Source organism: Magnolia sinica, chromosome 10, assembly GCF_029962835.1.
Source record: "Magnolia sinica isolate HGM2019 chromosome 10, MsV1, whole genome shotgun sequence".
Lineage (NCBI taxonomy): Eukaryota > Viridiplantae > Streptophyta > Magnoliopsida > Magnoliales > Magnoliaceae > Magnolia > Magnolia sinica.
In genome coordinates this window covers 77756612-77769170 of record NC_080582.1, presented here as the reverse complement: position 1 = coordinate 77769170, position 12559 = coordinate 77756612, and the positions used below count along the sequence as shown (strand labels likewise).

The 12559-nt window shown below is 39.4% G+C and overlaps 1 protein-coding gene across 22 annotated transcripts in view; it reads right to left on the bottom strand.

Moving 5' to 3' along the window:
* LOC131217068 (uncharacterized) overlaps window positions 1–12334 on the bottom strand; it is a 42363-nt gene extending 30029 nt beyond the window's left edge. For 9 of the 22 annotated variants that reach the window (XR_009157178.1, XR_009157179.1, XM_058211809.1 and 6 more), the window contains exons 1-7: window positions 12173–12334; window positions 11491–11571; window positions 9395–9444; window positions 9231–9317; window positions 8899–9016; window positions 8179–8252; window positions 8027–8074 (exon numbers count right to left, since the gene is read on the bottom strand). Coding sequence is in view for 11 of the 22 variants with exons in the window: in XM_058211809.1 (XP_058067792.1) it covers window positions 8027–8074; window positions 8179–8252; window positions 8899–9016; window positions 9231–9317; window positions 9395–9444; window positions 11491–11550 (437 nt within the window). In the remaining 11 variants the exon portion in view is untranslated. Of the gene's footprint in view, window positions 1–8026; window positions 8075–8175; window positions 8253–8898; window positions 9017–9230; window positions 9318–9394; window positions 9445–9833; window positions 9906–11490; window positions 11572–12172 lie in introns of those variants that run through there. The other 13 variants (XR_009157181.1, XR_009157184.1, XR_009157180.1 and 10 more) reach the window with 7 other exon arrangements.
* Between the last annotated feature and the right edge of the window lie 225 nt (window positions 12335–12559).

Here is a 12559-nt window from a genome sequence, read left to right as displayed (position 1 = left end):
CACGCGGGACACGTGGCGAGAAAACATTATCTGACACCGAGACTGAGTCAGAGAGTGATGCAGGAAATGAGTCCGGTGATGATGATGGCGGCGATAAGGGTGACGATGACTCTGATGACAGTAAGGATGATGATAATGATGATGGTGGTGGCAACGGGGATGGTGGCGACACGGGTGGGAGTCAGGATAAGAAGCCTCTTAGCCCTTTTACCGGGGAGGAGAATTTCGATCATTCCACGCAGGACCCTGACCATGGTTCTCGTCCAGGAGAACCACGACCTCGTCTTGTTTACAATAAAACATACACGCGTCAAAAGCTACTGCAGAAAAAGAAGACTCATAAACTTTCAGATTTTGAGGAGCTGCTAGCAAAATGCATGAGGGACACAAGCGTTCGTGGCAAGCGAGGTGGCTCTAGATTTGGATCACGGACGAGGGAGGGGAGCTCGAGTTACAGGCCACAACATGAATCTGGATCACAAACACTGGAGAGTAGCTCGAGTTCTGTGCCACAGTATGGGCATGGATATGGACCTAGTGGATATGCGACGAGTGACTCCAGCAGTTACGGCACATCATTTTTCAACCCTAGTCAGGAGTTCACTTCTACATATGGGCAAGGATATGAGCAGCAGTATGGATATGGCCAACAATATGGATACCAAAGAGCTTCATATGTGCCCTTCCCAGATCCATATCAGTTACAGACTGTGACGATTACACAGTACCCACGAATGGGTGTATTGATTCAGTTTGGAGAGGATGAGTACCAGCGTTATGTAAGAGAGTATCTTAACTAGTACCACTCTACTATGACTTGGGCACAATATTGTCGAATTGTGGAGCAGATGATTACGAGCCACCACGCAACTCTATGTGGGTCTAGACCACATCATTGATATGTATATTTATTAAATTTTACTTCTTCAGTTCTTATTTTGCTTTTCAATGAATTGGTTGTGTTTTCATACATGACTATGATATATTTATAAATATCATTCATTCAATTTAAATATAGTTGCATTAGTTCAGTTAAACACCGCATAACTTAGGACCCTATACAAAGGAAATTTATTATGTGCATCTTTTTTTTGAGATGTTATGATTTAAAAGTGTGTATTAAGGGCCTTTTTAACAATCCCCAAAGTTCCATTAAAAAATTCAACCATTTTCCCAATGTTTCCCCATGTTTCCTAAAAAGTGCGATAAACTATGCGATACAAACGATATATCCCGTGTGATAACCGATACGTATCTGTATCTCAAGGGTGCGATACATTGTGCGATACCGATATTTCGAACACTGGATGTGGTAAGAACTCTTTTACTTGAATCATCTGTTCCTCGCTTTTGGAGTGAAGCACTTTCTACTGCAGTTCATTTGATCAATCGCTTACCCTCTCCTATGTTAAATCATGTTTCTCCTTTCTTTAAGTTGTTTGGTCATTCTCCTTTATGTTCTGATCTTCGTATATTTGGTTGTGTTTGTTTTGTGCATCTCCCTACTCATGAATGACATAAACTTACTGCTCAGTCTGTTAAGTGTGTTTTTCTTGGTTATGCTATCCCTCAAAAAGGTTTATGTTTGTTATGATCCCCATGCTCATCGTATACGGGTTTCGAGGAATGTGATTTTCTTTGAAAATCAATATTTCTTTCCATCTCATGTTGAGCTGCCATCTGCATCTTTATCTCTTCTACCTAGTTTTTCTGATTCCCCAACAATTGTGGAAAGGTTCACACCTAGTTTTGTGTATGAAAGACATAGTCGACATGAGTCTGGTTCCACTTCCTCTGTGCCCCCTTCCGATCTTGACCCGGCGCCTGATCCTGCTCCTTCTTCCACCACTCTTCGTTGGTCTACTCGTCCTTCTCGACCCCCTAATTGGTATGGTTTCTTCTCTCCTGTCTCTCTTGTCGCTACTTTATCCACTATTTCCATTCCCTCTTGCTACAAACAGGCCATGGAACATGAGTGTTGGCAAAATGCAATGCAAGTAGAACTTCAAGCACTTGAGGAGAATCACACTTGGGATATTGTTCCTTGTCCTCCTACAGTCAAACCTATTGAGAGTAAATGGGTTTTCTCTATAAAACTTTGTTCTGATCGCTCTTTGGACTGGTACAAAGCTCTCCTCGTAGCTTTGGGTAACAAGCAGGCATATGGGGTTGATTATGAGGAGACATTTGCTCCTGCTGCCAAAATGACCACGGTTCGAACCATCTTAGCTATTGTCGCTTCACAGTCATGGCACCTACATCAGATGGATGTGAAGAATGCCTTTCTTCATGGTGATCTCCAGGAAGAGATTTACATGAAGCTTCCCTCTGGTATGACTACTTTTCCTCATGATATCTGTAAGTTAAGGCGTTCTCTGTATGGGCTCAAGCAGGCACCTGGAGCTTGGTTTGAGAAGTTTCGCAATACACTTATTTCCTTCAGTTTTACACAAAGTCAGTATAATTCTTCTCTCTTCTTCCACATGTCTGCGTCGGGTATAGTTCTTTTCTTGGTTTATGTGGATGATATTATCATTACTGGGACTGACTGTGGTTTGATTACTAAGCTTCAGTAGCTGTTACATGCAACTTTTCATATGAAAGATCTTGGTCAACTCACATACTTCTTAGGATTGGAAGTTCATCATCGAGCCCACGGTATTTTCGTGAACCAACATAAGTATATTCAAGATCTTATCACTTTGGCTGGTTTGGAGGACACTTCTTCTGTTGATACTCCTATGGAGGTAAATGTCAAATAAAGGAAAGATAAAGGGGACCTTCTGGATGATCCTACTCTCTATCGACGCCTGGTTGGGAGTCTTATCTACTTGACCACTACTCGACCTGATATCTCCTATGCTGTTCATCAGGTCAGTCAGTTTATGTCTTCTCCTCGGCATCTCCATCTTGTTGCAGTTCACCGCGTCATCCACTATCTTCGAGGTTCACCTACTCGTGGGTTGTTCTTTCCTACTGGCTCCTCTCTTCAACTTGTTGCCTATAGTGATGCTGATTGGGCTGGGTGTCCGGATACACGACGATCTACTACCGGTTGGTGTATGTTTTTAGGTGATGCCTTAATTTCTTGGAAATATAAGAAACAAGATCGTGTTTCTAAATCCTCTACTGAGGCCGAGTATCGAGCCATGTCTACTGCTTGTTCTGAAATTGTATGGCTACACGGTCTTCTTGAGGAGCTTGGGTTTCCTCAAACTACTTCTACCCCTCTTCATGCTGATAACACTAGTGCTATTCAGATTGCCACCAATCCCGTTTTCCATGAACGCACCAAGCACATTGAGGTTGATTGTCATTCTATTCGAGACACCTTGGAAATTCGGTTGATATCTCTTCCTCACATCTCTTCTGATCTCCAAGTGGCTGATGTCTTCACCAAAGCTATGACTCGACAGCGGCATCAATTTCTTGTTGCAAATTGTTGCTAGTTGACTTACCAGCATCAATTTGAGGGGGGATGTTACCATATACAATTTTAGGATGTTACCGTATACAATTTTAGGAGTTTATACAATTTAGGACTCTATTAATATTTGCTATACAGATTATCTTACCATGTATAGATGCTGAATATTAGGAATCAGTTAGACTCCGTGTATAGCATATACTTCCGTGTATAGATGGAATTGGAAAATAATGAAAGTGGCTGAACTGACAGAGGCAGTTTTTCCCAAAATTTCTCTACGCATTCTCTATTTTGACACCAGAGAACCGACCTCTACTCCATCTATGAAATGTCGAGCATCTAAAGGTCTACTACTCATGAGCTGAGTCACGAAGAAAAAGCGACCGAGGTCAAAAGCTACTTGTATTGCATGTAAATTCCTATGGATTTTCGCAATAAAAACTCCTCAGCACGGAAGATTTTCATCTAAACTCCGCGTCTGCTTATTCACACTACCAAAGACCTCCTTCAATGCAAGGAGAAACACTCCTTTAATGGGCCGACCCTTAAAGAAGTGGTCACTCCATTAACTATAACTACACATGTAAACCAATAAGCAAAGTCAATGCTTATAAATCAGCGCGGCTAACCACACTACTACTACATACAAGTGCACGACCCTACATATCTACTAGGCGAAGAGCCGTCTCCCCGAGCATCGCCTTACACGCGGCCACGCCCCATTAGCTCTGTTGATCTGAATTCCCAAGTTGCGCCACGTCTTTAATGAGCAGCATTAAATGCCGCAGACGAAGAGTCATCTCCTCGTCCATCACTTTACACATGGTGATCTCTCATTCATTATGGCCGATCTGCATTCTTAGTCAGTGCAACGCGTCAGCATAACATGGGTCCCAGCCAAAAAGTTGCCATAGCAGAGTACAGCACCTCCACTATAGCAGGCCATCATTGCGGATTTTCCTTGATTTAGTTGCCCCCGCTAGCTGGCAGTTAAAGCGTAACATCTTGTCTGCCCGACCTCGTTCCACCAACTTACTTCCTAAGCTCACATTGTAAACTCAAGATGTAGGGGGCTTTTGTTATGGGGAAATATAGTGTGACTGTCCTCAAGGTCGGCTCGAGTTGACGAGCACACACTCCTACACCACCATGCCAAGAGGAGCTGGAGTTCACTTCCCCAAGCGCAGTCTTCGGTAGTGCACGCCCCCGAGCTTCCACCTATGCAGCTCACAAGGACCATCTTAAAGTGCCATGGTCAATCCAGCTTGGCTCGAGACAGGCCCAAGGGGTTGATCGGCTCGGTAAAAGGGCTGATGAAGGACAGATGAACTGACGAGAAAATAGGTCCAACCTCCAGCTCAGAAAAGCCAATAGCCCAGACAACCAATACAGAACTTCTGAGCTCCCCATAGCAATCCCTGGCCGATCAATCGTTGAGCTCAGCTCGGCTCAGGGCGACGCCCGGCCCATCCTCAGCCGATTGTTGGGTTCAACTCGACTTGGTTCGGGTCGGCTCCATCCGCTCAATCAGTTGGCCCAATTTGGCTCTGACATAAGTAAACAGAGGTTCAGCCCGAATCTTTGTGATGTCCGACTGAGGGGTCCACACCATGCTGACCCATAATGTCCCGACTAGAATCATGCCGACCTACCTCCATGGCTGGGCAGATGATTTTCCTCGGCTATGCACGACTCCAGGGTAACCGTTGGCGCCCATAACTTGCGCGTAACCGTCCACCGCGTAATTCCAGGGTAACTACCCAGATTCACCACTCGCGCACATCTCGCCTAACGGCTAAAGTCATGCACAAGATTGCGGACGAACCTATCCCCCATGCACTATAAATAGAGGACCTACTCCCACTGAAAAGGTACATAAAATCTCTCGGCCTAAACCCTTCAATCACGACCAAACCCAGATTCCAGGCCTGACTTTGGCATCGGAGGGTCCCCTGCTCTAGCCAAGGTCTCCTTTGTTCTTCTCCTGTGCAGGTGCTTAGAGGTTAGAAGAGGGCAATCCAAATTCTTGCCTCAATAGTAGCTAACAACAAAAAAGAAACCTAGGGGAAGCTAATAGTTGTCTTGCAGTAGGCATAAGAAATTTCATTAATTCAACATCTTTTGGTTTCAACAAGATAAGGTTGAAGAGGAACAAAACTTTTTTTATATTATATTTTATCTGATTTTATGAAACTAACCTAAATCAAGTGATGAGCTGATTTAAATTTCTCCATCCATTTACGCTACTAACTGCTAGGATTAGATTTCAAAATGTGATTTAAAAACTTGGTATTGACATTAGAGATTTATAGGAGGGTGACAATGTGGTGTGAGTGCCTGGTTTTTGCTGAAACTTGATAGATGAGGAACTTGTTGATTTTGTAGGACCGATGGAACCGCTTCATGGTGCAGTCTCTTTGGGGGTTATGACTGAAGGGTTTGGAATCTTGATAAATTGGGATGCTTCTCAGTTAACTTGATCTATTTTTTCATTTCCACTCCTCCCCTATCTACATTGGATCCCATTCATTGCATATAGGCACTACAAGAAATAAGAGAATATGTTACTGTATTAGATATCCATCTATTATTCTGTAAGTTGAGGATCTATTGTTGTATCTGCAATAAATCTAATGTTTATGTATCATCATCATGGATGTAGAGCTGAAGGCGAGTGGTGATCTCGCCAAGGATGTAGAGCTAAAGGGCGTGTTCTTAGCCATTGGTTAGAGTGAGAGGCTATAGAGGCTATTGATGCTTATTGGTTGAAATTTAAGTTTGTTCAGGTAAGCATGATTTTCAAGCATGGATTTTTTCGGACTTACGAGTCTGTTTCTATGATAAGAGTATTTGTCTATACATAAATGTGACAATGCTTATTAGTTGAAATGGGTTTTATACGTGGCCATGGACATTGCTCAATATAGTAGATATATGGGCATGGCTATAGGTATTGCTAAACATGGGTATTTAAGATGTTTTATTTGTTTTGTATCTATCACACCTGTTTAGACTCATTGTATAAACGATTTGGATCATTGGAAGATAATCCAGATTCAAAGATAAAGCCCCAACATATGGCATTGTGATACGGTGGGACACATTTGACCAAACTTCCAAGTCCCATGTCCTTTTGAACCTTGTTTTCTAAGAATTTACCTTAAGAAATTCAATATTTGTAATTTCTTCACCTATACTACATATAGTTATCCTTGGTTGTAGGAACTTTTTGTGCATTGTTCCAGTCCAAGATCTGGCTCCTGATTTGGTTTCTTACTCGTTCCTGCACCTGAATTCTATCCTACTCCCGATTGAGTATTGTGCAATCAAGGGAGAATCTCTTGAATTAGGATGTCTATTAATGAATGGAATCATGTAGTGTAGTTATCTTGTGCATCATGTAGTTATCTTGGTTTCTACTTACTCAGCTGAAGTGATGAAGTAACTAAAAAAAGTTGTAATTAATCTTAAACCAAACTTACTTATCTCAAATAAGTTACGTATCTACTACTATAAGTAGAAAATGCAACTTATTTGGTGGTATCCAAACGGGTCCTTGGTAGCATGGCTAGATTATCTTGAAAAGATTATCTTAAACTAGTTCTAATAATTTAGAAACTGTTGGTCAGTTAAATTTGCTCTTCCATGGAGCTTTAAATTCTGGGATTGGGTTACAGAGATTTCTAAACATGGAAAACTAACATAGAATCCTCAAAAAGCCATGTCGATATGGAAAACTAACATGGAATCCTCAAAAAACTCACATAGACAATTTAGAAATCTGGCAGTCTCGTTTAACGAGTTATTTGGCAGTATCATTTTAAATGTATTAGGGATAAATGGATTTTTCATGGTGGCCTGAGGCCTGAATCCCACTGTTTCCTGTGATATGGTCCACCTCATAATTGGAGCTACTTCACTTTTAGCATAATGCCCTGAGATGATCTGGAAAAGCGGATGGACAAAGTGTATCCACAGGGATTAGTCTCACTGTAGGTGATTGCGTGTATCTGCAGGCATTAGTCTCACTGTAGGTGATTGCGTGTATCCGCAGGGATTAGTCTCACTTCAAAAAAGAGGTGGGGACACCCTGTGTCTTCAAAAAAAAAAAAAAAAAAGATGGTCTGGAAATACAGACAGACAAAGTGGATACAGAATAAATACATTAAGGCAGCCCAAAGTTGCAAATGTTGTATTTGTTTTAAACTCTTGCATACTCTGTGCCATATGCAATGGATACACCTATCTCATGATTCTCATTTTGCATATGAAAATCCACATCACCCAAAATTTTGGTTTTGAATACCCAAATATGCACTATTTTTGTGGTCTTTGTGAACAAACTTTCAAGGACCAACCCAAGCAAAAGACAACAAGCTGAAAATTATATAATAACAAAGCCACAAATAAATAACAGAATGAAGATGCAAAAGATTTCACATGTTCAAACCACATCTGGAAAATGCTTAAAGATGTTGTGCAATGTTAGAAGAGGATGTTGAGGAAAACACGCGCGCAAAAAGCAGTTATACCAATCTATTAGTAATCACATAGAAGACACCCAATCATTAAATAAATTCAAGGATTCCAGCTACTGACCTTTTACTGAAGAACTTGTAAATGCATTCAACATCACGATCAAAGTACCTGAGACAAGGGGAGGTTTTCAGAAATATAATGATTGCGAGGACGGTTGTTAACAAGTAAATAATGGGCTAACAACGTAAAACATTGGAGGATTTATTACATATATTTGTGCATTGCGATGCGAAACAGACAACATTTGAGGGAAATCAATCATTGTAACCTCCTCATTATCATTGATCTATAATAGAACAGTTGAGTCATTTGATTAAAGGTGAGTATAATTATCAAATGATGCATAGCCGAATATATATTGAGGAACTTATAATGAGGAGGTTGCTTACTAAGGGCTAAAGCTGATAATTGTGAATGGCAAAAAAAAAAAAAAATTTGTGACCGGCATTGCTCACAACTCTGCACACACACATGCCCATACACACATGCACACACAAATTGGTTACAAGTTCACACGCGCGATACACACCCCCCCGCACACAAGAAAATTGATTGTAACAACTTCAAAAACGAATGATACACACCCACCTGCATGCGCGCACACACATGCATATTGCTTGCAACAACTTCACACACGTGTGGCACATGCACATGCATAGGGAAAACATAAATACAATAAAATAGCTACATTCCATATATTTGTATCATATGTTTATTCAAGAAAAAATAACTTGCATAGAAATCAAGCAAAAGTCATTATGAACTCTTCTGTGATAGAGTTACAGCCACATTAAAAATATCTAGAAAAAGAAAATAAATAAATCATGATCTGCTGATTATAACACCCAAAAGTTAGGAAAACAATAGAATTTCAACAATTCTAAGGAAATGTAAAAAATGGAATCATTTGCTTATCAGAGATAATTGCATACCATAATGTTAAATTCATTGAAGTCACAGTGTATGAGACCATGTTCTGCAAAACAAACAACAAGACCAACAATTGCGTCAAAAACAGTGTCTGGGTTTTCCAATTGCTTCACCTGTACGCTGCATGGAGGCAACTCACTGAATCATAAACTGTCATTTTCCAGCAAGCAAACCTCAGAAAACATGTAAATTTACATAAGGATAAAGAAGAAAACCTGCACTTCTGATACATGTTGAAAAAAACGTTCTACAAGTAAATCAAACATCCCCTAGTAGCCAGAAAAGGTGGGCTTCAAAATCAAGAGTATTTCAGAATCTTAAAAGGACATCTTACAGTGGATAACCTTGGACAAGCAACATAATTACACAATGCCTATTGCAATCTACAGCAGTTGGAACAGGAACACTACCAAATGACCACCTATAGAAAGAAAAGAAGCACAAAATATTACAAAGTGTGTTGGTGCCAAAAAGATGGAGAACAATATAAATACTCACCTATGAACAAAAAACTGCTGCAGTTCACCAGCCAGACAGCAGTAGCTCATCTGAAATAGAATCCAAACAATTTAGCGCACCAGAAACGCACACAGACACAGGCACACATTTATGAACGCATTCGAGTGATGTATGTATGCTTTAGTATATAAATGTATAAACCAATGCTACATGCACAACTTAAAATTTACATAAACAACAAACATCAGGCATTTTATGTTATCCTTCAAAACAAAAAAATTTAAAAAAGAAAAAGAAAAAAGAATGGGCATATCCAGATAGGTAGTCACAGGTGGCATTGCAAATACTGACGATGGACATTAAACTCAAAAGCGTGGAATGAATCTTAAATTTGAAGATGCTAAAGGCAATCAACATATCAAGCAGCAAGCTTTTACCTTCAGAATATTTGGCAAGAATGTTCAAGAGGAGCTTTTACCTACAGAATATTTGGCAAATGCACCCTTATGTTTTTCATCTTTCATTCATGTCAAAAATTTCCCTCCCTCAACTGGCAAAAGGAAATTATTGAAGTACAAATTTAAAAAAAATTGATGGAAATATAGTACGAAATGTTTATTAATCTATGAACTTGAACAAAAAGAAAAATTATCATACAACACCTATTTGGACGAAAAAAAGTGTAAACTTATCAAATGAGGAAAGAATAATTTAAACTTTCATAATCTTGTGCAAATGATCCAGCCATACTCTAGGAATCATTATGAAAAAGATAACTTTGATTCTGTGATTTCGCCATAGGCAGCATGCTCCTTTGGTACAGCAACCAATTGAGCACTTACGTGGGCTTCTAATCCTATTAATAAGAAAGTTCATCTACAATCCTATTAATAAGAAAGTTCATCTAAACCAATTATAAGAGAGAGATTAAAAGAAACCGTCAAAGTAAATTCAGGTTGAACCAGCAGAATTGAAGAACAAACATGACAAATCAATTCCAGAAGACGAAACTTCAGTGGTAAGAATGTTGTCTCAGGCTGCCCAATAATTTTATCAGCCTGAGAGGCTTAGATTGACTTCAAAATTCCTATATATGAATTCTAAAGTTAATCTAAGCCTCTCAAGTTAATAAAACTGGCGCGAAACCACAAAGCAAACAACCTTTGAACAAAATTTGAATCACTAGACTTCAAACTTGAAGCCCACTCCAAAAAACTCGACTTTAAACTTGGACAGCAACAAATGTTGCTGGAGGGGAAAAGTAAGTAGTTGTAATAGACATAGTACAGAATTTGTAACCAGTAAAGAAAGAGCATAAGCAATTTGATGGCCATACCTGAAATCAAATAAGATTTCATAATTTTTATAGGCAAAAAAACTCACAAAAAATAATTAAAACGAAGCCTGAAGAAGTATAGGAGGAAACAATAATACCAAATTCCCTGCTAAGAGACACAAGGCGTCCACAAAAGAGGTGTCAGGAGGGGAAAAGTATTTGCAAGGTAAGCCTAACTTCATTAGCTGATCTAGGAACTGAATTGCATAATTAAAAGAAATGATCTAAGGAATAGAAAAGGATTGTAGATTAAACACAGTTACCAATCATTGTCATAAATAAAAGTCTCAAGAAATAGTCATGGAGGAGAAAGAAAATATGTTGCCCGATCAATGATGTGCTAAGAAAATCTGTTGGCTGATCAATAATGTGCTAATCCTCCACACTAATTACAGTTGATTTACAACATCATGCACCATTTAAATTAGGGGTCATTTGGAATCATGGATTCTGAGGGTTTGTGGGCATTTCAGTTTCTTTAGACTTTAGTAGCAAGGATTTTGAAGGTTTGGATTTTTATTCTTCCAAAATCCCTCCAAAGAGTCCTTTTTGCATTCCCACCTCAAAGCTGATTTGTAAAATTCTCTCAATTCCACAGGTTTCAAAATCCACTGGATTCAAGAGGATTTAAATCCATACTGCCAAATGAATCCTTCTATAGACCATTCAAATCAATCACACAAGGAAAGAAGCCATTCTTAGTTACTTGCAGGTTCATTTCAATCTCCCTTCAACCCATGATACATATGCAAGAAAAGGCAGGTAACTTGTGATGGTACCCCAGAGTGTAGTTCCTTACCTCCACCATATGTGGGACACGCCTCAGTGATTGGAACGGTTCTTCTGGTGGACCCAGCATCGAAGGCCAATAACCAACAAACTAAAATGTAAAACCAGTTAAGAGTAAAAAAGGTACAACCTAGAGTAACGCTGCAATGCAAGTACGGTGTATGCCTTGGAAGTATGGTCTTGACCGTACATGTAGAAATGTGTATGGAGATTGGACCGTTGATATGGTGGGTCATCATGTAGATGGGCCATGGCTCAATCTAACTGTTTGATCGCTATGAATTTTACGTGTTGAATGTGGACCATGATTCATCTTCCTCAATCCTTTCCTAAGCTACAGATCAAATGACTACCATAGTTTATAGCATTTATCTTAGGATGTGGAAACCCGATGGCCCACCAAATCAAGGCTTCTGATCACTATACACATGCCATGTGTACAGTGGAGGTAGCACTTCTTAGGAGGATTCCTCAAAAATGATAATCCCTTTGGTAAACAACCCAATACAAGTTGATTCTCTCCCCCACAACCAAAAATAAAAATAAAAATTCAAAGAATCGAAAAAACACTAAAATTAAATGCTAACAAAGCAAGAGAAAATTCAAAAATCCTATTCAAAAATAAAAATCAAACAAATCATAGAATCCAACACCAGCTTCAAAAAGAAGAAAAAGAAATCGAAATAAATTACATTTTAGATCGGAAAACTGAATCCAGATCCAGCGTCTCGATCCTCTTGCAGGAGGACTCCAATCTGCCTTTGGAATCCGAAATGCTCTTTTTTTTCCTTCTCCGTTCAAGTGCACTCCAGAAACATAAATGAAAAAACGGAAAAGGCAATAAAAATCGAAATATTCCTACATTAGGGCATGTATGGATGCCTGTAAATTCTTTTAAGTTGTAAGTGACATGCTTGTAAGTCACTTACAAGTGTAAGTTACTGACAAGCAAACCTGTTTGGACGTAAGTTGTAAGTCACCTACATAAGTTGGTTTTTCTATTTGCAAAACCTATAAATTACTTACAGATAGAAAGTTGTATATTCACATCAAGCATAGCTTAGATTAGAAAATTGTTC